At 53.2% G+C, this 22,775-nt stretch overlaps 2 protein-coding genes and 1 long non-coding RNA gene across 6 annotated transcripts; 1 reads left to right on the plus strand and 2 right to left on the minus strand.

The window, feature by feature from the left end:
- Positions 1-1,876: 1,876 nt before the first annotated feature.
- LOC122754301 lies at positions 1,877-9,483 on the minus strand. The gene is made up of 3 exons (XR_006356350.1): positions 9,348-9,483; positions 2,550-2,653; positions 1,877-1,919 (listed from the first exon to the last, which is right to left on the minus strand). It is a non-coding gene; the product is annotated as an uncharacterized LOC122754301 (long non-coding RNA).
- Positions 5,383-15,455, plus strand: LOC122754300 (selenoprotein Pb-like). 3 transcript variants are annotated; one of them, XR_006356348.1, is made up of 6 exons: positions 5,457-5,539; positions 10,621-10,743; positions 10,995-11,213; positions 12,522-12,735; positions 13,261-13,387; positions 14,846-15,455. XR_006356348.1 is itself a non-coding variant. In XM_044002593.1 (5 exons), the coding sequence occupies exons 3-5, from the start codon at positions 12,617-12,619 to the stop codon at positions 15,071-15,073; spliced, it is 474 nt and encodes a 157-aa protein (XP_043858528.1). In that variant the 5' UTR covers positions 5,383-5,539; positions 10,995-11,213; positions 12,522-12,616; the 3' UTR covers positions 15,074-15,455. The 3 variants fall into 3 exon arrangements, 1 of the variants encoding a protein (XP_043858528.1); XR_006356349.1 differs by having other exon boundaries at positions 5,487-5,539; positions 10,550-10,743; XM_044002593.1 differs by lacking the exon at positions 10,621-10,743 and having other exon boundaries at positions 5,383-5,539.
- Positions 15,456-18,561: 3,106 nt separating this feature from the next.
- UROD (uroporphyrinogen decarboxylase) lies at positions 18,562-22,487 on the minus strand. Of its 2 annotated transcripts, none has more exons than XM_044003755.1 (9): positions 22,384-22,487; positions 21,597-21,766; positions 21,444-21,523; positions 20,377-20,439; positions 19,922-20,281; positions 19,650-19,787; positions 19,304-19,404; positions 18,974-19,040; positions 18,562-18,835 (listed from the first exon to the last, which is right to left on the minus strand). In XM_044003755.1, exons 1-9 carry the CDS (start codon positions 22,401-22,403, stop codon positions 18,674-18,676), a joined length of 1,161 nt encoding a protein of 386 aa, XP_043859690.1. In that variant the 5' UTR covers positions 22,404-22,487; the 3' UTR covers positions 18,562-18,673. The 2 variants fall into 2 exon arrangements, with proteins under 2 accessions (XP_043859690.1, XP_043859689.1); XM_044003754.1 differs by having other exon boundaries at positions 21,597-21,769; positions 22,384-22,486.
- Positions 22,488-22,775: the final 288 nt, after the last annotated feature.

Below are 22,775 nucleotides of genomic sequence, written 5' to 3' on the forward strand. Positions count from 1 at the left end.
TCTGATATAGGTTATTATACATAATCATGTAAACATATTTCCACGTTAGTCATTGTCACCGGGAAAACTGGATCTGAAATATCCCTCTATCAAGTTTTTATTATTTGGCACAAGGGAATACGGCCAGGAGAAGAAGTCTAAACTTCAACTCCTGGGGAGGAGCAGATTTATGCCATGTTCCTCAACCAGCCAGAGTAGACAATGCTTTTATAGGGGGGTTGGGGGAGACTTGAAACTGAAAAGTTACAGCTGTTGGGGAGTGGGGGTGCTTGAAACAGTTGGGGGACAGGGAAGCTAGGTGGTACTGTGGTTAAAGCACTGGCCCTGGATTCAGAAGGACCTGAGTTGGGGGCAGCTAGGTGGCGCAGTGGATAGAGCATAGGCTCTGGAGTCAGGAGTACCTGAGTTCAAATCCGGCCTCAGACACTTAACACTTACCAGCTGTGTGACCCTGGGCAAGTCACTTAACCCCAATTGCCTCACAAAAACAACAACAACAACAACAAAAAACACCAAAAAAAACAAAAATAGAAGGACCTGAGTTCAAAGCTGGCCTCAGACACTTGACACTTACTAGCTGTGTGATCCTGGGCAAGTCACTTAACCTTCATTGCCCCGCAAAAAAACCCAAACAGTTGAGGGACACCAGATTATCGTCACTGCCTGAATCTAGTCACTTAAAAAGAACATCTGGTTTCCAGTTAGACTCCTGCTATAAATTTCAAGGCACCCAACTTTCTGGATACCCATGACACATCTGCTTCGTTATCTGTTTGACTATTATCTGGTTAATTAACTGCTTTGCTTTTTCAAGGGAAGCATACTCTCTAACTGACCCCAGCAAGTTGACCAACTATATTATTTTTCATGGTCAGAGTGTCCCTAACTAGCCTACTAGGCTGCCACTACAGTCATGTGAAAGAAGAAACAGAACAAAAGGGGAAAGCTACACACACACAAAAAGGGTGGGGCGGCGGTGGGGGGGAGGTGGGGGCGGGGAATAGTATGCCTGGATCTGCATTCAGACTCTTTTTCTGGAGGTGGAGAGCATTTTCCACCATGAGTCCTTTGGAATTGTCTTGGATCATTGTATTGCTGAGAAGAACCGCATCTATCACAGCTGATCATCACACCCACCTGAGCCAGGGGAACCTCAGGAATAACCTGTCTCTGACTGGTTTGATCACTGCCAAGGACACAGCCTTGAAGCATGACCTTGGAGGAAGACAGTGAGTCCTGCTCAGAAGTTTGTGGATAGAGCACCGGCCCTGGAGTCAGGAGGACCTGAGTTCAAAATCCACCTCAGACACTTGACACTTACTAACTAGTGTGACCCTGGGCAAGTCACTTAACCCCAATTGCCTCACTTAAAAAAAAAATTTTAATTAAAATTAAGAATTTTACCAAGGCTCAACGTTTTGGCTCATGATGCCATAGGAAAGCATGTACTGTTTTAACAATCCTAAATTATAGAGATTCCATGAAATGAGGAACCTGGCCAAAAAGTGCCTGGGAAAAGGAGGACTGGACTCTGGCTCAGAGCTCACGCAGGTGTTTGGTGACTGTTACCTGGGTGCCTACTGTGTGCCCACCTAGCTGCCTCTCAACATTCATTTTTTTATTTAGAATTTTTATTTTCCCAAATTACACGTAAAAACAAATTTTGACATCAATTTTTAAAAACTTCGCGTTCCAAATTCTCTTCCTCCCTCCATCTGCGCCCCCCAAAGAACTCAAGCAATTCAATGTAAGCTATACATGAGCAGTCATGCAAAACATTTCCACATTAGGGGAGCTAGGTGGTGCAGTGGATAAAGCACTGGCCCTGGATTCAGGAGGACCTGAGTTCAACTGTGGCCTCAGACACTTGACACCTACTAGCTGTGTGATCCTGGGCAAGTCACTTAACCCTCATTGCCCTCCAAAAAAAAAAAAAAGCTGTATATTTCTACATTAGCCAGGTTGTGAAAGAAGACAGACAAAAACAAAACTTCAGATAAAGGAACTAACAAAAAAATTATGCTTCCATCTGTATTCAGATACCATCAGTTCTTTCTCTGTAGATGGATTGTATTTTTCATAACTCCTTCAGATTAATATGGAAATTTATTTAACATGATTGTATATGTATAACCCATATCAGATTGCTTGTTGTCTTAGGGAGGAGGGAGGGGAGGGAAGGAAGGGAGTTAGAAAAATTTGGAACTCAGAATCTAATAAAAATGAATGTACCTGAGTTCAATTCCGGCCTCAGACACTTAACACTTACTAGCTGTGTGACCCTGGGCAAGTCACTTAACCCCAATTGCCTTACTAAGAAAAAAAAACAAACAAAAACAAAAGAAGAATCAAAACAAAAGGGAAAAACCAAAAGAAAGAAAAAAAAAGTGAAAATAGTATGCTTCAGTCTGCATTCAGACTCCATAGAAGTAATTTCTCTGAGAAAATGCCACATAACAAACAGAATAAATTAACTCTACCATTGGGAATGAGATAACTCAGCTCAACACAGACAAACAGACAGACACAGACAGAGTCTCAGAACTCACTCAAGGGAAAATTCCTCAAAGTCTCTAGTGTGGGAAGCTGGGATAGAGACATGATTGAAACCCAACACGTTGGCTTCTTCTCAGTCTTTCTCTCCTTCAGCAACCTGAAGAGATGTTGAAATGACATGTTTTCTCACTTGAAACTGAAAGCTAGCAGCACCCAGGTCTCTCTTTTCTCTTACTTTACCCAGCTCTGCTCACCTTTCATGAAGGTGTGGGAGAAGTCAGTCTCCACCACTGAGGAGAGGGTCCCATGCAATTGACCTTCTGAGCCAAGAGTTACTCTATCAAGAAAGTTAAGAGAGGGGCAGCTAGGTGGTGCAGTGGATAAAGCATTGGCCCTGGATTCAGGAGGACCTGAGTTCAAATCCAGCCTCAGACATTTGACACTAGCTGTGTGACCCTGGGCAAGTCACTTAACCCTTATTGCCCTGCAAAAACCCCCCCAAAGACCCACACAAAACAAAAAAAGAAAGTTAAGAGAGTTAAAGGAAAAGAATTGAAGGCATTAGGTGAGAAAGAGAAATCTGGGGCAATAGCTACCAGAGATGGGTAGATCAAGGGGAGGTTTTTTAAAGATGGTGTAACGATTGGAATAACGCCACCTGCTGGATACTTACTGTAGAGGAGTTCTGCCCATGAAGGGAAGGTCTTTGAGGGCAAGACCAGGAGTCAGGAAGTGACGCGGGCTAGTGGGAGGAGGAAGGAAGAGACTGGCGCTCAGTCTCGCTCTCTTTTTTCCTCTGGACTCTGGTGGAGAAGGGAGCTAGAAATGTGCTCTCCCTTTAATAGATAGAAATCTAGGCCTTTTTCTCTCTCTTTACCAAATTCTTATTCTCCTTAATAAATGCTTAAAAGTCTAACTCTTGCTAAAGCTTATAATTTATTGGCGACCACTCATTAGATATTTTAGACAGTTTAGCTAGAATTTTAGCCCTTAACAATGGAGAAAATATGGACATATTTGTAGGCAGTAGGGAAGCAGGCAATGGAGAGGGAGAGGCTGAAGATTAGTGAGAGAATAGGGATGATAGAGGGGGAAACCTGCTGGACAAGATGGGATGGACTGAGGTTGGTATTGTTTGTTGTTATTCATCCCTCATTCTTTTTTTCTTTTTTGGTGAGGCAGTTGGGGTTAAGTAACTTGCCCAGGGTCACACAGCTAGTAACATCCCTCATTCTGGAAGAGGACCAGTGACATCAGGAGGGTGATGTCTTGACTTACAAGTGAATTGGCTTTAAGTGAGGCCGGCTGGGCAACATCATCAGCCTCACTCTTTCCTCCAGAGTCATCGGAGTCTGGTGGCCATACATAGGTCAAGACAACTAACTGGTGACAGCCCTGGAATGAGTTCACTTGTGCTTTCAATGACCACACCACTCCTTGGGCCCTACCAGGCTCTCCATTCTGAATCCTACCCATTCTCCTGGCTAACCCATATCTTTCAGTCTTGTCTTTCCATCTTGGCATAAGAGGCCTTCTGGATTTGGGTGCTCACACAGGGCTTGCAGCTATGTAAACAAAGATGACATCAGCAGCAAGAAGACCTGTCCAAGTTGGTCATATCAGATAGCTTTGGAAAGTCTTTGACCCCAGGATGTTTGTCTTACCTCTTGGTCATTAATTACCAAGTCCTGTTATGTGGGCTTTTGCAGGCAACAACCATGGACTACCATGTTTCCGTTTGCCTTATTTGGGGGGCAAAATTCTTATACTCTTTCTCTTGTTCATAGACTTGAATGGTTATTCTGGTTGATAGATTTAAAGACAAAATATTAATTAAAAAAAAAGTCTTATGTTTGCAGCAACAGGACTGGGGGCCCATGGCTTTTGTGCACCACCTTGGTCATCATAGGCTTTTAGAGTCCATGGACCCCTGTTTGAATCCTAGGTCTGCCATTTACTCCTTGTGTGACCTTGGACAAGTCATTTGGCCTCTGGGCCTTATTTCCTCTTCTGCAAAATGAGAGTTTTGTCTTAGTCACCCTGAGGTCCCTTCCAGTTCCAAACCCTATGAAGCATCAAGAGACTGGAAGTTCCCTGGCCCTGAGAATAAGAACAAGTTACAGCAGGGGCTGTTCTGAATGGACCTCCTCAGGTCACCTGGGTGCCCGCCCAGCTATCCTTGGGACGGCTGAGGCCAGCGCCAGATTTTGTCTGTGAGCCTGGAGGCTAGCAGTCGATTAGTCAGTCCATCAAAAAGTATTTCTCGATTCAAGACAATCCCAAAATACTATGGGTGAAGTCTATCTGCCTCCAGAGAAAACTGATATTGATGGAGCACAGACTGAAACATGCTGTTTTTCACTTTCTGTCTTTTGGTTTTTCTCTTTTATTGGAGTTTTCTTATACCAAATGACTGATATAGAAATGTTTTACATAATTGTCCATGTATAACCTATAGCTGATTGCTTACTGCCTTCGGGAGGGGGGAGGGGAGAGAGGGAAGGAGGAAAGGATCAAATTTGAAACTTAAAACTTTAAATCAAAAGGTTAATTAAGAAAAAACCCAAACCATTTCTTAAGTACTTAGTATGTCCTAAGCCCTTTGCTAAGCAGTGAAGGCACAAAGAAAGGGACAAGCAGCCCAGTGTGTCACGGAATTCACATTCTAATAGGGGAGAGAACAAGCAAACAGCTAAGTCAGTCTCTCTTTCTCTCTCCCTCTCTCTCTCTTCCTCCTCCCTCCCTCCCTCCCTCCATCTACTTATCCACCTGTCTATCTGTCTATCTCTCTAACCATACATACATATGCTTACACAGTCATATGAGCATCCATGCCACACAGTAAATTGCATCTGAAGGCTGCCCTCACCAGGGAGGCTAAGCCCTGGATCTGGACCCCAGCCTGCACCCTCCACCCCAACCCCTCCTCCTGGGGTGGAGCTGTTGGGCACAGATAAAATCCAGTGAGCAAAGGTCGCGCTTGGGTCCCCAGGCTGAGCTCCCGCTCCAAGGGACAGCAGCTGAGGAGACCACCCAACACCAGGTGCAGTATCTGCTCCATCCTCTTCTTCCAGCTGGGTAGATTGGCCGGGATTGGGGGGAAGGAAGGAAGTTAAGGGATGGATTGTTGGGGTTCACAACCGCTCCCCAGTTTCAGTGGGCTGTGGGGGCACTTTAGGATGAAGACCTAGAACCCCGGATTTTTAGCTCTGGGGGTCTGAGAGAATGTCAAGTCGAACCCTCTTGTTTTGTCCCCGGGTCACACAGTTCATTGCTAGGAGAGAAGAGATTTGAACTCCAAATTCAGACATCTGGAAAGGCTAAAATATATATTCGACTTCTGGGAAAAGCTGGGGGAAGAACAGTCAAGGAAATCTGGGTCCAAATGAGTGATACCTTAATAAGTGATGTCTGTTTTTGTATGGGGAAAGTTACGGACCTATTAAATATTACTTATCTGTACCAAGTGAATAATTGGTGTTTCAGGGGAACCTTGTCACGAGACAGCTCCTCCTGCCTATCTGTGGATCCTGATCGGGCCCAGAACCCCTCCCCGAGAGAGCCCTGAAACAGTTTGGTCACTGTTCAGGTTGGGGGGGAACGTTGGGACTTGTACTGTCTCAAGACCTTGGACATGAGGGCTGGGAGACAAGGAGTCTGAGGTCCAAGGCTACCTGGGGGTTGGCAAAATCTTTTCCCAGCTTTGCTCAGATCCTGGGAATCTCCAGAGGTTCAGAGGATGCCAGAACTGGGAGGGAGATGGACCCTACCTCTCACCCAGAGGGGAGAGGAGACTGGCCCACTGTCATACAGGCAGGGAGAATTAAAACCCAGGCCTTCAGGATCCCTACTGGGAATCTCCCCACCATGCCCATAATGCCAGCTGGGCCTTTGGCCTGTAGTCTTGGAAGAGGGCAGGGATGTCCCGGCCTAGGAACAGGGGTAGAATTCTTTTTCATGGGATCTGAAGACCTGAAGGACCCTGGGGTGGGAGTGGGAGGCAGGGAGGAGATTAGCAGTCAGGGGGCATGGGCAAGGGACATGAGAACCTTCACCTGGGGCTACTCTTCTCTGTTTGTCAGGCTTTTGGTGGGAGGTGGGGACAGAGCAAGCTGGCTATAGTCTGTACAAAGTCCTTTGTGGAGGTGGCAGGGACAGAGGGGGGAGCCTTCCCCTGCTGAGGACACAGGACACAGTATCTCCTGGGGGAGGATGGGCTGGGCTGGCTCATGTGAGTCTGGCTTCTGACACTCACACCCCACTGAGTGTGACTTGGGGGGGGGGGATATTGAGTCGTTTCAGTCATGTCCGAACCTCCATGACCCCATTCGGGGTTTTCTTGGCAAAGATACTAGAATAGTTTGCCATTTCCTTCTCCAGCTCATTTTACAGATGAGGAAACTGAGGCAAACAGGGTGAAGTGACTTGCCCAGGGTCACCCAGCTTATAAGTGTCTGAAGTTGAATTTGAACTCAGGTCCTCCTCACTCCAGGGCTGGTATTCTATCCACTCAACCACCCAGCTGCCCCATCATGTAGAAAGCAACCCCAGAGCTAAGCTTTTTCTGTTTTTGTTTTTGTGGGGGAATGAGGGTTAAGGGACTTGCCCAGGGTCACACAGCTAGTAAGTGTCAAGTGTCTGAGGCTGGATTTGAACTCAGGTCCTCCTGAATCCAAGGCCAGCACCACTTAGCTGCCCCAGAGCTAAGCTTTCTAAGAGGTCAACCAACTGTAAATGTGGGTCCTCTCTCCCTCTCTCCCTCCCCCTCTCTCTCTCTTTCTTTCTTTCTTTCTTCTCTCCCTCCCCCTCTCTCTCTCTCTCTCTCTCTCTCTCTCTCTCATCAAATCAGCCAGTAACTCGGGGCAGCTAGGTGGCACAGTGGATAGAGCACTGGCCCTGTATTCGCGAGGACCTGAGTTCAAATTTGACCTCAGACACTTAACAATTGCTAGCTGTGTGACCCTGGGCAAGTCACTTAACCTCAATTGCCCAAACAAAAAACAAACAAACAACAAAATAAATCAGCCAGTAGTCCACTCAGGTGGGCTCCTGAGTATCTGCCCAATCTCATCTATCACATTCCATTATCTGACACAACCAACAAGCATTTTATTAAATACTTATTATGTGCCAGACACTGCTAAGTGTCAGGGAATCAGAGAAACCTCAAGGAGGGGAAGGCATCACATCCAGAGAAGTTGATGGAGCCAGACTGGGTTTTATATGTCAAACAGAAAAGTTTGAAGTAATAGGGAATCAGTGAAGTTTCTTGAGAAAGGGAAGCAACATGGCAAGAGCTGTGCATTAGGAAAATGATTTTGGCAATGGTGTGGTGGCTGGTTTTCAGTAGGGAGAGACCGTAGGCAGAGGGACCAGTCTGAAGGCTGTTGGTCTGCACTAGTCCATTTAAGAGAGGCGATAGAGCAGTTGCTTGGTGAGTGGTGATGAGATGTATATGAGATGCTGTAGAGATGGAAGTGGCCCCCTTTGGTAACTGGTGGTCTGAGGTGAGAAAAGGAGGAGCTGAGGATGAGACTAAGGCTCTGAGCCCGGGGGGCTGCAAGGATGGCGAGCCATCAAAAGAAATTGGGAAATGGAAAAGAGGGGAGTATTAGGAGGAAAGAGAATTGAGCTCTGTTTTGGATATGTTGAGTTTGAGGTCTACCCGGCCCACTCTCTACCCTCAATGCTTCTGTCTCAACACTTTGAACCTTGGGGCTCAGGCATCATTTCATGCAAGGCCATCCTGACTCAGCAGCTTCATCCCCCACACCCACATACACACGCACACACACATATGCACACACATACAGATGCATGTTCCCATGCACACGGAGACACACATACACATATATAACACATATACCTACACGCACGTACGCATACACATATTTACGCAACACATACAAACCTACACACACTCCCTGCTTTCTCTTTCTTCCCTTCCTTTCTCTTACCTCTCTCCATTCTTTTCCAATTTATTTTTTCATGTGTAAGTTGAATTGATTTTTTTTTTAGTGAGGCAATTGGGGTTAAGTGACTTGCCCAAGGTCACACAGCTAGTAAGTGTTAAGTGTCTGAGGTAGGATTTGAACTCAGGTCCTCCTGACTTCAGGGCCAGTGCTCTATCCACTGCGCCACCTAGCTGCCCGAATTGATTTTTTAAAAAGCAAGCTGCCCAGAACAAAGAGCCTCCACTTCACGTAGAACTCTCTTTTTCTCTCTGACGTCGCATATGGAAATGCTATTTGTAGCTGATGTTTGCTGAGTTAAGAATACAAACAAAAAGCTGGCTGCTGAGCTGGGACAAAAACTGTGGGCGAGAATCCCAGACTCGCTGAGCTGAATTTCATAGGAGCAGAGATTCCAGAGCTGAAACGGATCTTAGCAAGCAAGCATGGAGTGCAAACCCCTCACTTTACAGTGGAGGAAACTGAGCCTGCAGAGGGGAAGGACCTTGTTCAGGGTCCCACAGGGAGTATGTAGTAGACTGGGGACCAGAACCAAGGACCTCTGACTCCAGAGCCAGCTCATCTCCCATTTCTGTTGTCCTTTCTCCCTCCACAACATCTGAGCCTCAGTTTCCTCAACTGTAGGAGAAGGGGATTGGACTGCTGGTGTCTCCACCTCCATCTCTAATCCTATTCTCTCCACTCAGGCAGCCATCCCCCAATACAGACTCTCAATGCCTCTCACCCAGACTATAGCGTTGGTCTCCTCACTGACCTCCCCATCCCCTAGATGCCACCTCCAGCCCATGCTCCACTCAGCTGTCAGAGAAATCTTCCTAAAACCCTTGCATGATTCTGTCATTCCCCCACCCCTCAGTAACCCCAGGGGCTCCCTCTCACCTCCAGATCAAATGTTAACCCCTCTGGCCTCTGAAGTCTTGACAACCTGGCTGCTCCATACCTCCACAGACTTAGAGCAATTTATTCCTGTCCACACACTACACAGTTCAGCCAGACGAGTCTTCTTACTGCTTTTCACCCACGACTCTGTCTGTCACCCCCTGCCTTTCCCCTGGCTGATCCCTTGCCTGGAAAATTCTCCCTCATCTGGAATCTCCCCAAGTCACTTGTTCCCTTCAAGCTCCGCTGCCAACTTCTCTCCCCCTCCCCTTCCTTGCTCCCCCATCTTCCTTATCCCCGCTCCTCCCCCTTCTCTTGCCATCTTTCTTAGCTCTTCCCCTCTCCTCTTTTGTCCCTGCCTCCTCCTCTTTCCCTTCTCTCGGTTCACAAGACAGCTGGGATTTTCATCTTCAAAACTGGAGAGAACAAGGACACTTAGGAAGGCCCGAGAAGCTGGGCCTGGCCTAGGGACAGAGAGACCTTTGTCTTCCTCCAACAATCTCACATTGTGAGTCTCTGGAGCCTGTCCTGATGCCAGGAGAAAGGGACCAGGATGCCCAGTGGGCATCTGCCCCAGGCTGCCAAATCTTCCTCATCTTCTCTTTCCCTGTTGTTACCCATGACCAGCAGCAGGAGGGTTGAGGCAGGCAGCATGGCCCAGCCATGCTCTGAGGGCTGCCCAGACCCAATGCCAGGCTCTGGGGCAGTCAGAGAACTGGGGGCCCTGTTGTCTGAGGCCACCAAATCCAGGCCCAGCCAGGCAGAGATGAGCCAGTACTGTGCAGTGGAAAAAGCCCTGGACTGGGGGTTAAGGGACCTGGGTTTTAATCCCTGTTTTGCTTACTGCCTATGTGACCTTGGACCTACATTTTTTGTTGTTGTTGCTGTTCAATCATTTCAGTCATGGCTGACTCTCCATGACCCCACTTGGGGTTTTCTTGGCAGAGACACTGGAGTGCTTTGCCATTTCCTTCTTCAGCTCATTTTACAGATGAGGAAACTGAGGCAAACAGGGTAAAGTGACTTGCCCAGGGTCACCCAGCTAGGAAGGTCTGAGGCTGGATTTGAACTCAGGTCCTCCTAATTCAAGGACCAGCACTTTATCCACTGTACCATCTAGTTACCAGGGGCCTCAGTTTTCCCCTTTGTAAAATGAAAAGGTTGTATTCCATGCCCTCTAAAATCTCTTCTGTTTTACCCAGCTGGGCAGGAATTAACATTGTGTTTGGAGCTGGACACAGCTGGAGCCCAACCCAGCCCCCTCATTTTACAGATAAGGAAACTGAGGCCCCGTCTGAGGTCACACAGGGAGAAAAGCCGTCATTTTAACCAGGTCCTTTGGCTCTGCATTCTCATCATGCTGCCCTCCCTGAGGGGAAGGAGCTACTGCTAGAATGTAAGCTTCCTGAGGGTAGGCCTGAGTCATTTCTTAATCTTTGCCTCCCTAATGCCTAACACAGGGAGTGCCTTGTACACAGTAGGTACTTAATTAGTGTTTATTGAAGGAATGGATGGATGAATGAGTGAGTGAATGAATGAGTAGATGAATGAATGAGAGTGAGTGGATGGATGGATGGATGAATGGAGAACAAATAGAGGCTGTCTCTATCCCAGTCCCTCCTGACATTTGTCACCTTTGTTCTCCAGGCAGGTGGCAGGGATGGGTCCCCAGGGCCTAGCTGTGGCCATTCTGCTGGGGCTGGTGGGAGCCGGCCTGGCCTCTGAGAATGGAACAAGGATCTGCCAGCCAGCCCCAAAGTGGCAAGTGGATGGAGGTGTGTCCCCCATGGAGGAAGCCCTGGGCCAAGTGACGGTGGTGGCCCTCCTGAAGGCCAGCTGACAATTCTGTCTCAAGCAAGCTGCCAGGTGACAGGCACAAGAGGGGAGAAGGGGGCAAAGACCAGGGGCCACCAGAGCTGAGGGGCCCAGGAGGTCAGGGCAAAGAGCCGGACCAATAGTCAGTCACTAGAAACTTCAGACCAAACCCTTCAGCTGGTACTTACTGGCCATGGGGCTGCAGCAAGTCACTTTCTCATTCTGAGCCTCAGTTTCCCTAAATCACAAAATCTCATCATAGGAAGGGAGCCCAGTAGGATTGACCGCCCCCCCCATCCCAGAAACAAGTGGCCTCTATTTATAGAACTCCAAGGATGGGGAGATCACCACCTCTTGAGGCAGCCCTGCTCAGGGATGGGCCTAATTGTTGGGAAATTCTTCTAGATCTCCAGCCTCTGTCAGCCTCTCTGTGGCCTCCCCTCTTCGCTCCTGGGTCCAGCCTCTGGCCAAGCAGAGGCTGACCCTCCTCCATGACAGCCTCTCAAACCCAGGGAGCCAAGGGAGGGGAGGAAGGGAGGGGAAGGGAAGGGAAGGGGGGAGAGGGGAAGGGAGGGGAAGGGGAGGGGGGAGAGGGGAGGGGAGGGGAGAGGAGGAGGGAAGGGAGGGGAAGGGAAAGGAGGGGAAGGGAAGGGAGAGGAAGGGGAGGGGGGAGAGGGGAGGGGAGGGGAGTGGGAAGGGAGAAGAGGAGGCCCTAGTAAATGACTAGTTTTACCAGTAAAAGAAATGTGAGGCGAGGTTCTCCACTAATCTAATCCTGGCACTCCGTGCCCTGAAGGGGATCCGTGTGGAGCGCACTTGGCAGTTGCTGGGCATGGCGGGGCTGGGGACCTGGCAGTCCTGAGCTAAGCTGCCCCCCCCCCCCCGTACCCTCTCCTTCCTGGGCCCTCCAACCCCCATGAATGCCCTCCTTTCTGGGCATTTGCCCCTTGCCCGTTCCCATGCCCGAGCCAACAGTGGGTTTATTCATCGTGAGAGAAAAGGGGGAGGGAGAAGAATGGGCAGAAGCAACTTGACCCAGAAATAGGATCTTGCTGAAAAGTAGCCCCTCCCCCAACTTGGGTGCCAAACTGGCTTCCATCCAGCAGCTCCCACTGCCTCCCTCCTCCGTCCCCTCCGGACCATTTCACAGAGGAGAAAACTGAGGCGCAGAGAGAGGAGGCTCTCCCCCAGGGTCTCAAAGGGAAACAGAGGCAGGGCCAGGACACGGCCGGCTCTAGGCACTCTCCCTGCTCTCCCATCTCAAGGCCAAGGCCCAGCCCGCACAACTCAGGACGAGAGGGGAGGGGGAGGGAGGCTCCCCGGGGCCCAGCTTACCAGACCTGACTTTCTTGTCCCCAGCATAGGCAACTTGCAGGAGCGCCTGGCCCGGGCAGGCATTCCCCATGTCCACTTCCTCATAGTCAACGAGAAGTCGCCCCTGTCCCAGGCTCTGCATGGGGAGCTGGAACTCCACGCGCCCCAGGGTGTACCTGTCTACGGCCAGCAAGGGCCCGGCCCTGACATCTGGGGCATCCTCAGGGGGGGACAAGGATGATTTCCTTATCTATGACAGGTAGGACCACCTGGGCTGGGAGGGGGCACAGGGATGCTGATCTTATTAGGGAAGATTAGCTGCGGCCTTGGGGGCCCTCTCAGCTTATGTCCATCTGCTTCCTAAACCCATGGGAAGACCTTGGCTCTTGATGTCTGGAGACTCTGCCGCTGGGCCTCCTCCTGGGGGTACCTGCCTGCCAAGCCTCCCCTCCCCTCCTTTTCTCCACTTGGCAGAGCTGCCCCTGGCCCACAGGGTAGTCTCTGATCTGGTGGGTGGGTGGGCAACCCAGCATCTCACCCTGCCCTGTGGAGGGCCTGGGGGAGGGGTGCAGAGAGACTCAGAGTCAGCAGCTGAGCCTCCACCCCCCTTACCCCCCACAATTGCCTGAGGAATCGTGGGGAGGGAGTGACTGTCTAGGCCCCTGAGGCCTAGAGAGGTCCAGGGACTTGTGCAAGGTCAGGCAGCAGAGGCAGGATTCGCACTCAGACCCTGTGCCTCCAAGCCCAGCCCTCTCCCCACAGCAGCCTGACTGTGTCCTCACAGGTGCGGCCGCTTGACTTTCCACATTCAGCTGCCCTTTAGCTTCCTGCACTTTCCCTATGTGGAGTCAGCCATTCGCTTCACCCACCGGCAAGATCACTGTGGGAACTGTTCTTTCTACTCTGCCCAGGTGAGGCTCAGAGGGGGCGAGGGCATCAGATCTCAGGGTGGGCCTGGGCACCTTAGAACTGGCAGGCACCCTTATTGACCGTCCCATTAAACCGTCTCACTTTAGAAATGGGCAAAGGACCAGAGACTTGCCCAAGGTCACACAGGGAGGGGGGACCTTGAACTCTTCTCAGTGTTCTTTCTGCCTCCCTGGGCTGGCTAGGGGGTCTAAGGTGGGGGTTTTGGGGTACCAGGTGATTTGACGGGTAAGGAGAGACCAGAGCTCAGCTCATCTCCCCCACCCCCCACTACCATCAGGGGCCCAGCCAGGACATTGAGGAAGACTGTGGGCGAGGTCCCCATGGGAGGGCCTGTGAATGGACTCCCCAGTAGTGTCCAACATGGAATCCCCCACAAGTCTGTGTTGTGGGGCCCTCGACTGGGCCCTGAGTTTCTGACTCCATAAATGAGGTGTGTGAAGTGAGACTTCCAACCTGTAAAGAGCTGGGGTGGGGGGAGGAGGGGAGCCCCCCTGTACCCCCACCCCCCAGACAGGTCATGGCCAATCCATGGGGTTCAGCCTCACCCCCAGGGGCCTCCATCCCGGGGTCAGCCTTCTCAGCCTCAGAGAACAAACACAGGACAGGCCCATCCATCCCTCAGTACCTCCTTGCAACCTCTTCCTCTGGGGGGGCCTCTCCCAGCTCGGCTCCTTTGGAAACCAAGGCCTCCAACCTGGTAGTGAATGGAGATGTGTGTAGACAGATCTACGCACATGTGTGTATGTGTAGACATCTGTGTGTAAGGATTCGTCCCTGATGGTTGGTCTGGTGAGCGTCACTTAAGAGTGACCCTTGTGCTCGGGGCCTGGGGCTGGCTGAGTCTCTACCTGAAGAAGGTGCCCATGGCCCCAGAGTTAATCCTTAGAGGGGGGGGGGCTGGTCTGGTCACTTTGGACACTGGGGAGGAACCACAGCCCAGATGAAACAAGGCAGAATATCAGCTCTGATGTTCATCTGAAGGCCCAGCTCCAGGGGGAGTCCAGAGGAGGAGCCCTAACAGAGGGAGGGCTGGGGAGGCACCTCCCAGTAGAGTGGCGGGGAGCTTGACCGACTAAGGCGCTTTGTGATCTTGAATCTGCCTCTCACTGTCCTTGAGAGCTTCGCTAAAGTTAGCCTTGGAAGTGGGCATCAGGCAACTCGTTTCTTCCGCAGTTGCCTGGGAAAATTATCTTTATGCCCGGCCTCGCAGAGCAAACTGAGATGGGGATGAGCTCACACACAGCAGGTGTGGGGGTACACCGATGGAAGCTAGCTCCAAAATAGAGTCACTCGCGCCGAGGGAGGGAAGACAGGACTCCCCCCACCCAGGCTCCCCTGAGACCTCCTCAGGCCCCTGCTTTCTGTCCAGAGATGGTAACTGTCTGTATAGGGGGGATGTGGGAAGCTCCTGGGCCTTCACCGTCTTATCTCCTCTCTAGGTGAACAGCACGAACGAGGGGAAGGCTGAGTTGTCCACTCAGTCCCCAAGCCTAGAAGGGCAGGAGCCTCTGGGTGAGGGTCCCGGCACCCACAGGCTGACTCCGTTGTCCAGCACCTTTCCCACAGCCCATGCCCGCGATCCTGGCCACAGCCATGGCAAGGAGCCATTACCCAATCCTCCTGTACACAGTCTAGAGCAGCCCCGAAATGAGGAGAACACTGAATAAGGCCCTGCTCTACAGGCTGGGCCCAAGGTCACCATCCCAGCCCCCAACCCCACCCTCTGTCAACCTGGCCCCTGAGTCAGCGAGAAGAAACCAAGGCACCACGGAGTCCAGGTCTTCCTTGATCTCGTGTGTCTCCATCAAGGCTGTGGCCTTGCCCACCACCCTTCCCTCTCTCAATTAATGATGCCCACAGTGAAACCCGGAGAGCCGGCCATGGTGGGCTGATGCTGCGTAGAGAGAGAGGAGGAGTAAGGAAGTCTTCATCGTCCATACCCAGGCATAAACGCAAGCCAAGATGGGGCACCACCAGACCCAACACAACTGTTCAGAGTGGGTGGGGGGCTTGGGAAAATGGCCAATAAACTCCTCTAGCTGCCCAAAACTGCCTCACCAGCATGACTGTGGGCTTTCAGGGTGCATATTGGGGAGGGAGGCTCCCCCATCTCTTTCTCTGGGATGTTGGTGGGGGAAGACCAGTCACAGGGGCTACCTGGCCATCAACCCTCCCATTTTCTTGATGGGTAAACTGAGGCCCACAGAAAGGCAGGGGCTTGGCTCCGATTGTCCCCTGTGTGACCTCCCTCCTTAGGCTCTAACCCTTGGTGGGCCCCCAGCCTGGAGGTACCTTCCCAGCTTCCGGACACCTCCTCCTGCACTTGGAGTGAGTAGGGAGCTGGGCTCAAGCCAAGTCTCTGGGCACTTCCTGACTGAGTGACCCTGGGCAGATCACCTCACCTTGGTGAGACTGACCTTTTTTTTTTAAAATGGGCATCATCCTACCCATGGTGCCCCTGGAAGGGAAGGGGAGGGGAGGGGTATGTGGAAGCTCTTGTGAGATCTGCAGGCTTGCATACCCTCAGGGATGTGCCCCTCACTCTTATGACTGGTCACACTAAGAGGGCCGTAGCCATCAGCTCCCTGCCCTCCTTCCTCAGTTCTCCACATGCTGGTGCCACAGAGCCCACCCTGTTGGCTTGGGAGCTGGCTCTCTGCCTCCTGCTATGTTGAGGGAGCTGGCGAAGGATAGGAGGGGAGCACCCTGGGGCTCAGAAACCTGCTCCAGTCACAGACCCTCAAGGGAAGGCGCCCTGCCCCCTGACCTCTAAGGCATCGCAGCCCACTGGGCTCAGGCTGCTGACATCAGATATTGATGGGGCTTCTGCAGCTTCCCCCCACTGTTTTTTTTTTTTTTTTGCAGGGCAATGAGAGTTAAGTGACCTGCCCAGGGTCACACAGCTAGGAAGTGTCAAGTGTCTGAGGCCACAATTGAACTCAGGTCCTCCTGAATCCAGGGCCGGTGCTCTATCCACTGCGCCACCTAGCTGTCCCCTCCCCACATACTTTTGCAGTAGTGAAAGACATACTGGGTTTGGCCTCAGGACCAGGGTTCAAATTCTGTCTCTGACTCCGTGTGCTTTATAGGCCTCAGTTTTCTCATCTGTAAAATGAGATTGGGTTGGAGGAGATGCCCCTAGGTTTCCTTCCAACTCTAAATCCCTGACTCCTGATGGCCGAATCTTCTTCAGGTGAAACCCAGCCTCGAAATCCTTCATAAACCCTCATTAACAGAAGGTTGCTCTGACAAGCTGTAGCTTGCTGGCGCCATCTTGTGGCCATATGTGCATCCTCCATGAATGACCGACTATGTGCCAGGCACTGGTCTGCTGAGTGCTATCTAATTATCTCGTTTGGTGCTCACAAAAGCCCCGGGAGGCAGGTGCTATTATTGTCCCTGTTTTGCATATGAGGAAACTGAGGCAGACAGAAGTTAAGTAGCCTGCCCAAGGTGGTCTGAAGCCAGGTTTCCCTGACTCTCAGACTCATTGAGTCGGGCGAGCTTAGGGGCCATGGAGTGCACCCCCACCCCCACTGTAGAGATGAGAACCAGGGAAGGAGAAGCCCATGCCCCCAGTGTGGCAGATGTTTTGCTGCTCAGCTCTCCCAGACTCAGGGTGATGCCCATGGGTTCAGAGAAGGCCAGGCCTGCCCTGTCCAGGGCTCGTACCTCCAGGATAGGGCACGGGGGCCTTTCCCACACACTCCCTGAGACAAGAGGCCCTGCCCCCCTTGAATACAAGACCAGGCACAGGGAGAGACCTCAGAGACCCAACTCTTCATTTTCCCAGGTGAAGGAACCGAGGCCCAGCGTGGGGAGGGGCTGCTCCAGAGTCTCCAGAGTCACCAGAGCCACCAGAGCCGGTGCTCCTCCCCCTCCCCTGACCACTATCTTCCCACAGGGCTGGCTTGTGGGTCCCTCTTCCTTTGAAATGGCCAGCCCAGCCCTGCCCATCCTCAGTCTGGCTGCCCTTCCCCTCTTTAATCTTCTTCCCCCAGGTCCCCTAGGCTCAGCCTTGGCCCCCGGGGTGGCCCCCACCTCTGCTCCAAGGACAGCCCGTCTGGGCCAGCCTCCTCTCTTTGTCCAAGGAGCTGGGCGGCCCTTGAGGGGCTGTGTGAGCAGGACAAGAGAGGGGCCCAAGAATGCAATGGCGGGGGCAGCTAAGTGGCACAGTGGATAAAGCACCAGCCCTGGATTCAGGAGCACCTGAGTTCAAATCTGGTCTCAGACACTTGACACTAGCTGCATGACCCTGGGCAAGTCACTTAACCCCCATTGCCCCGCAAAAACAAAACAAAACAAAACAAAAAAAGAGGGACAAAAGAAGGTAGGGCAGAGTGGGGGAGGGGACAGACAGAAGCAAATCCCTTTTGAAGAGTGATAGGATGAAAGAAGATGGATAATAGAATAAATATCATGGGGAAGGGAATAGGATGGAAGGGAAACAGTTAACAATAGTAATCATGAAAAAGAGAAAAGGGGGGAAAATTGTACAAAAATATTTATAGCAACTCTTGGTGGAGGCTAAGAATTGAGAATCAAGGGAATGTCCATCAATTGAGGAATGACAGAAGAAGCTGTGCTATATGATTGTAGTGGAATGGTCCTGTGTTATAGGAAATGACAAACAGGATGATCCCAGAAAAACCTTGAAAGACTAATGAAGATCGATGTATAGTGAAGTGAGCAGAGCTGAGAGGACATTGTGCATAGTGACAGCAGTATTGTTCAATGAGCAATTGTGAATGACTTAACTACTCTCAGCAGTGCAATGATCCAAGACAATCCCAAGGAACTAATGAGGAAGCTTACTATGCACCCCTATAGAAAGAACTGATAAAAAGAACACTTGTGGATTGCACATATATAACCTGGTTGTGATCTTGTGGAGGGGAGGAAAGGGAGGGAGGGAGAAAAATTTGGAACTCTAAATCTTATGAAAATTAATGTTGAAAACTACCCTTACATGTAACTGGAAAATAAAATAAATGTTTGTTCCTGAATTAAAGAAAAAAAAAGAATGCAATGGCTCCATACCGGGAGCTTGAGGTTAGATCTGGCTCTGAAGGGAGGAGGAGAGAGGTGACTGCACCAACCCCGCCCCCCCCCAAACTCCCCCAGAAATCCCTCCAAGTGAACGGGAGGCAGGCTGTGTCCCTATAGGCTCTTTATTCTCTTAAAAATAGACTTTCTCACAGACATTCTCCTGTCGGGGGTGGGGGGCACCTGAGACCAGCCTGGGGCAGGCGGGAGAGGGGTGAGGTTCAGTTGTTCCGTAGCCGGCGGGAGTGTAAGTGCACAGCCTCCACAAAGGCCCCGATGTGGGCAGGGTCCATGTCCGGGTAGATCCCATGGCCAAGGTTGGCGATGTGCCGCCTGGGCCCAAAAGCAGCCAGCATCTGCTCCACCAACTCTCCAATCTTGTCCTGTGGGGAGGGAGGGACCGACATGGAGTGTGAGAAGGTCTGGGGGGCTCAGGGACCCCAGCTTGGTGAGGGGAAGACGCTGAGGTGGGCAGTACACCCACGGAGGCCAGACAGATGCCCCTTCTTCCCTCCCCCTACCTTGGAGGCATAGAGCGCACAGGGGTCCAGATTGCCCTGGAGGGTCACCGACTCTCCCACACGTTCCCTGAAAATCAGTCAGTCAATAAGCCAGAATCCTGAAAGCTTATTCCTGGGGGTCCCCCCACCCCAACAAATCCACCCTCATCAGGGGCCTCCCACTCACAGATCATTGACCTTGGGAAGTCCCTGCAAGATAAGCCCATTTCACATATGGGGAAACTGAGGCACAAGAGGGGGAAATGACTCATAGAAGGTCACACCATCAGTCTAAGGCAGAGCAGGGGCTTGAGCCCAGGCCCTGGTGACTGAGTGAGGCTCCTTACTCACCGGGCCAGGGCAGGGTTGACCTTCCAGTCAATTCCAACCACTTCATACCCAGACTGGGCTAGTTCCTCCAGGGCGTAGTGTCCATCCTTCGCAAAGATGATCTGGGAGGGGGGAGGGGCAGGGGGGGGGGTCCCTGAGGCTGGGGATGGACAGCTCAGCCTGGCCCCGCCCCAAACCCTTGACACCTTTCCCTATTACCCACAAAGCCCCAGGGCAGAAGTGAAGGGGTGCACAGCCCTATTTTACAGAAGGGGAAACTGAGGAACGCGGGGGGTGCGAGATCTGCTTGAACATCTCCTGTCCTGTCCCCATCCCCCCAGCCCGCTTTGTTCCCACAGGGCCTTACCAAGGGCACCGGCTCCAGGCCTGCCTCCCGAAGCCCAGCCTTGACCCTCTTGGCCACTTCACGGATGTAGGGCAGCGCAAACTCTGAGAAGAGCTCGGGGCCCAGGTGCCCAGCATGAGACTCAAACACCTGCAGGGCCTGGGGGTAGGGTCGAAGGTTAGAGGTCAAAAGCTAAGAGGGGGCAGCCCAGAGCTGTCAGCCAGGCCAGGCCTTGGAGAGACCACACCCCTCACCCCAGAACTCCCCCCTGCCCTTCCCTCCTGGCCCCTCACCTGGGCCCCCGCTGCCACCTGGCCCACGAGGTAGGGGACGAGGACGTCGGTCAGGAGGCCCAACAGGCGGTGACTGGCCTTGGGCCACTGGTAGAGCCACCTCTTGGCCTGGGCCATGGTGTTTGAGCCGCCCCCCTCCACCATGTAGGACATGAGAGTCCAGGGTGCCCCCGAGAAGCCAATGAGGGGTACCCGCCCCGCCAGCTGGTGGCGGGTCAGCGTGATGGCCTGGAACACGTAGCCCAGCTCCTTGCCCACATCCACGGAGGTCTGGAGGCGGTCCAGGTCCTGCTCCTCCCGAAGGGGCGATGAGAAGGTGGGCCCTTTGCCGGGCACCATGGCCACCTGCATGCCCAGTGCCTGGGGGGTGGGTGGGGGGGGTAACCTGAGCCTGAGCGCCCTGCTTGGAGGGCCCCCTGCCCCCTCCTTCTCCCTAAGCCCCTCTCCCGGCATACCTGGGGCACCACTAAGATGTCAGAGAAGATGATGGCAGCATCCAAGGGGAAGCGTCGGAGTGGCTGCAGGGGCAACATGGGGCGTGAGTGTCTCTGAGCCTGGGCCAGGGGCACAGCTGTCTCAGGACAAGGCATGGAGACCCTCCTGTGGAGCCCAGGGCCAGGATCTGTCTTCCCATAGCAGCAGGTACAGGGGACAAAGCCCTGGAGCCAGAGTCAAGGGGCTGACCCTCACGCCTGGGAGGGGAATGACCCTGGGCTCTGGGGCTCAGTTCTCTCAACTGTAAAGTGGGCACAGTATCACTGGGGCCTCCTCTGGGCAGCATTCCCGGCTCCCAGAAGCCTAACTGGCCAGGCAGGCCTCATTTTGGGGGGAATAGGGTAGCAGTTGCCTGAGGGTAAAGGAGGGGTATTTGGGCCATGCCCTGAGCCCCCCAACCTGGCCCAGGACCAAATATTGGTTCTGTAGGACAGTAGGACCAGGCTGTCACCTTCAGGGGCATTTGCCACGTGCCCCACCCCCGCCCCAATTTTCTCCTTCCTGAAGTCCTTTTTTTGTCACAATCTGCCTCAGGTGCCTCCTCCTCCCTGAAGCCTCCCCAGATTCCTCCCAGGGATCAAGGCCTGGGTTTTCCATCTCTGAGCTCTACCCCAGGCCCTCCTCATACTCAGGCAGGGCTCATGTGCAGCCTGCTACCCAGCCTCCAAGTTCTGAAGTGACTTTCCCACCATTTTAGAGACAAAAACTGAGGCTGGAGGAGGAAGAGGAGACACCCTCAGCTCCAGAGTCTGGGCCTGGGATCTGAGTTTGAGACACACTCAGGATCAGGTCGTTTAGAGCCCACCAGGCGGGGAGAATGGGGAAGCTGGGGTGGGTGGGTGGACAACTCCAAAGGCCAGGTCTCCCAACTCACATCAGGGAAGCTCAGACCCCCCCAGGAAGGGGGTGGGGATGGGGGAAGAGTTGGGGCTAGATTCAGAGCCAAGGGGCGTCTGAGGGGTCCAGCTGAGGGGAAAGGGGCTGGGCTGGGGAGCTCCCGGAGGCCTCTGTGGGCTCCCCCCCTCACCTGCAGGGTCAGCTCACAGCAGGTCTCAGGGGAGCGGCACGTGACGAAGAAGTCCTGGCCAGCCCGGGTAGCCAAGAACTCTGGGGGGGAGAGATAAGTTAGGGGGGTTCTGCCCCTGCCCTCCCTGCCCTCCCCCTGCTCCAGGCCTCTTACCTTGCAGGTAGCGGCCTGCCTGCCGCATGCACCACACTGGCGTGTAGTCGGTGGCCTCCCCCCAGGCTGCCCGCAGGAAGGTGTCATTCTGCAGTTTGGGGAAGGCCTTGTGGCTGTCCCCGCTTGGGCCAGGAACCGGGCTCTGGCTAATGCTATTGGGGCTGCTGAGGCTGCTGGGTGGAGGGGGCAGGAAGGGCCTCAGGCTGGGGCACTCCACCCCCCCTTATCAGCCCTGGCCAGGCCCCTATCCAGCCTCCCCCCCAACCTGGAGGCCCAGCCCAGCCCAGCCTGCCCCCCCCCCATCCCCCTGCCAAGGCCTCCCCAGAACAGCTCTCAGGGTTCCCTGGGCAGCCAGTGTGGAAGAAGGGGGGCACTCCGAGCCTGGGAGGGGGGATCCTGAGGGCAGGAGGATGTGGGGGCCCTGAATGACAAAATGGGAGGGTCCTGGGGAAGGACAGGGCCCTGAATGTCAAAGCCAGGGACAATGTGTGTGGGGGTTCCTGGGGAGGGACTGGATGACAGGGGACCCTGAATGCTGAGGCCAGAACATTGTGTGTGTGTGTGTGGGGGGTCACAGGGGAGGACAGGGGGCTCTGAGCCCCGAGGTCAGGACACGGAGGAGGAGCTCCTGGGCAGGGGGAATTGGAGGACAGGGGACCCTGAGTGCCGAGGCCAGGACATGGTGGGGGGTCCGGGGGGGGAGGTGTTGGAGGCCAGGGGTCCCTGAGTGCCGAGGCCAGGGCCTGAGGGCGGGGAACTGGGACGTGGGGAGAGCTGCCGGACTCACCTCAGCCCGGTCTCCTCCATCGCGTGGACCCCACTTTCCTCTGCGGGGTCCTGGAGCAGCCCCAGCCTCCTCCGGAAGCCCCACCCCCAGACCTATCCCCGCCCCGGGGCCCGCCCCCACGTCAGCCCAGTCCCGCCTCACGCCGCTCCTGGGAGCCGCCATGTTGGTGATCACATGACAGGTCGGACTTGGGCCCTCGGGGAGTCGGGGCTGCCCCAGCTGATGCCTGCAGGACTCTTTTTTTTTTTTTAAACTACCGTAGAGTCCAGAGTAGAGGCGCAGCTAAGGTCCCAGTAGGGGACCGGGGAGGCTTCCTCAGCCGTCCACTGATGGAGATAGCAGTGAGGGGACCAGAGCTCAGAGACGGCCTGCTTAGGGTCACCCAGCAAGGA

Source organism: Dromiciops gliroides, chromosome 4, assembly GCF_019393635.1.
Source record: "Dromiciops gliroides isolate mDroGli1 chromosome 4, mDroGli1.pri, whole genome shotgun sequence".
In the NCBI taxonomy this organism is placed as follows: Eukaryota; Metazoa; Chordata; class Mammalia; order Microbiotheria; family Microbiotheriidae; genus Dromiciops; species Dromiciops gliroides.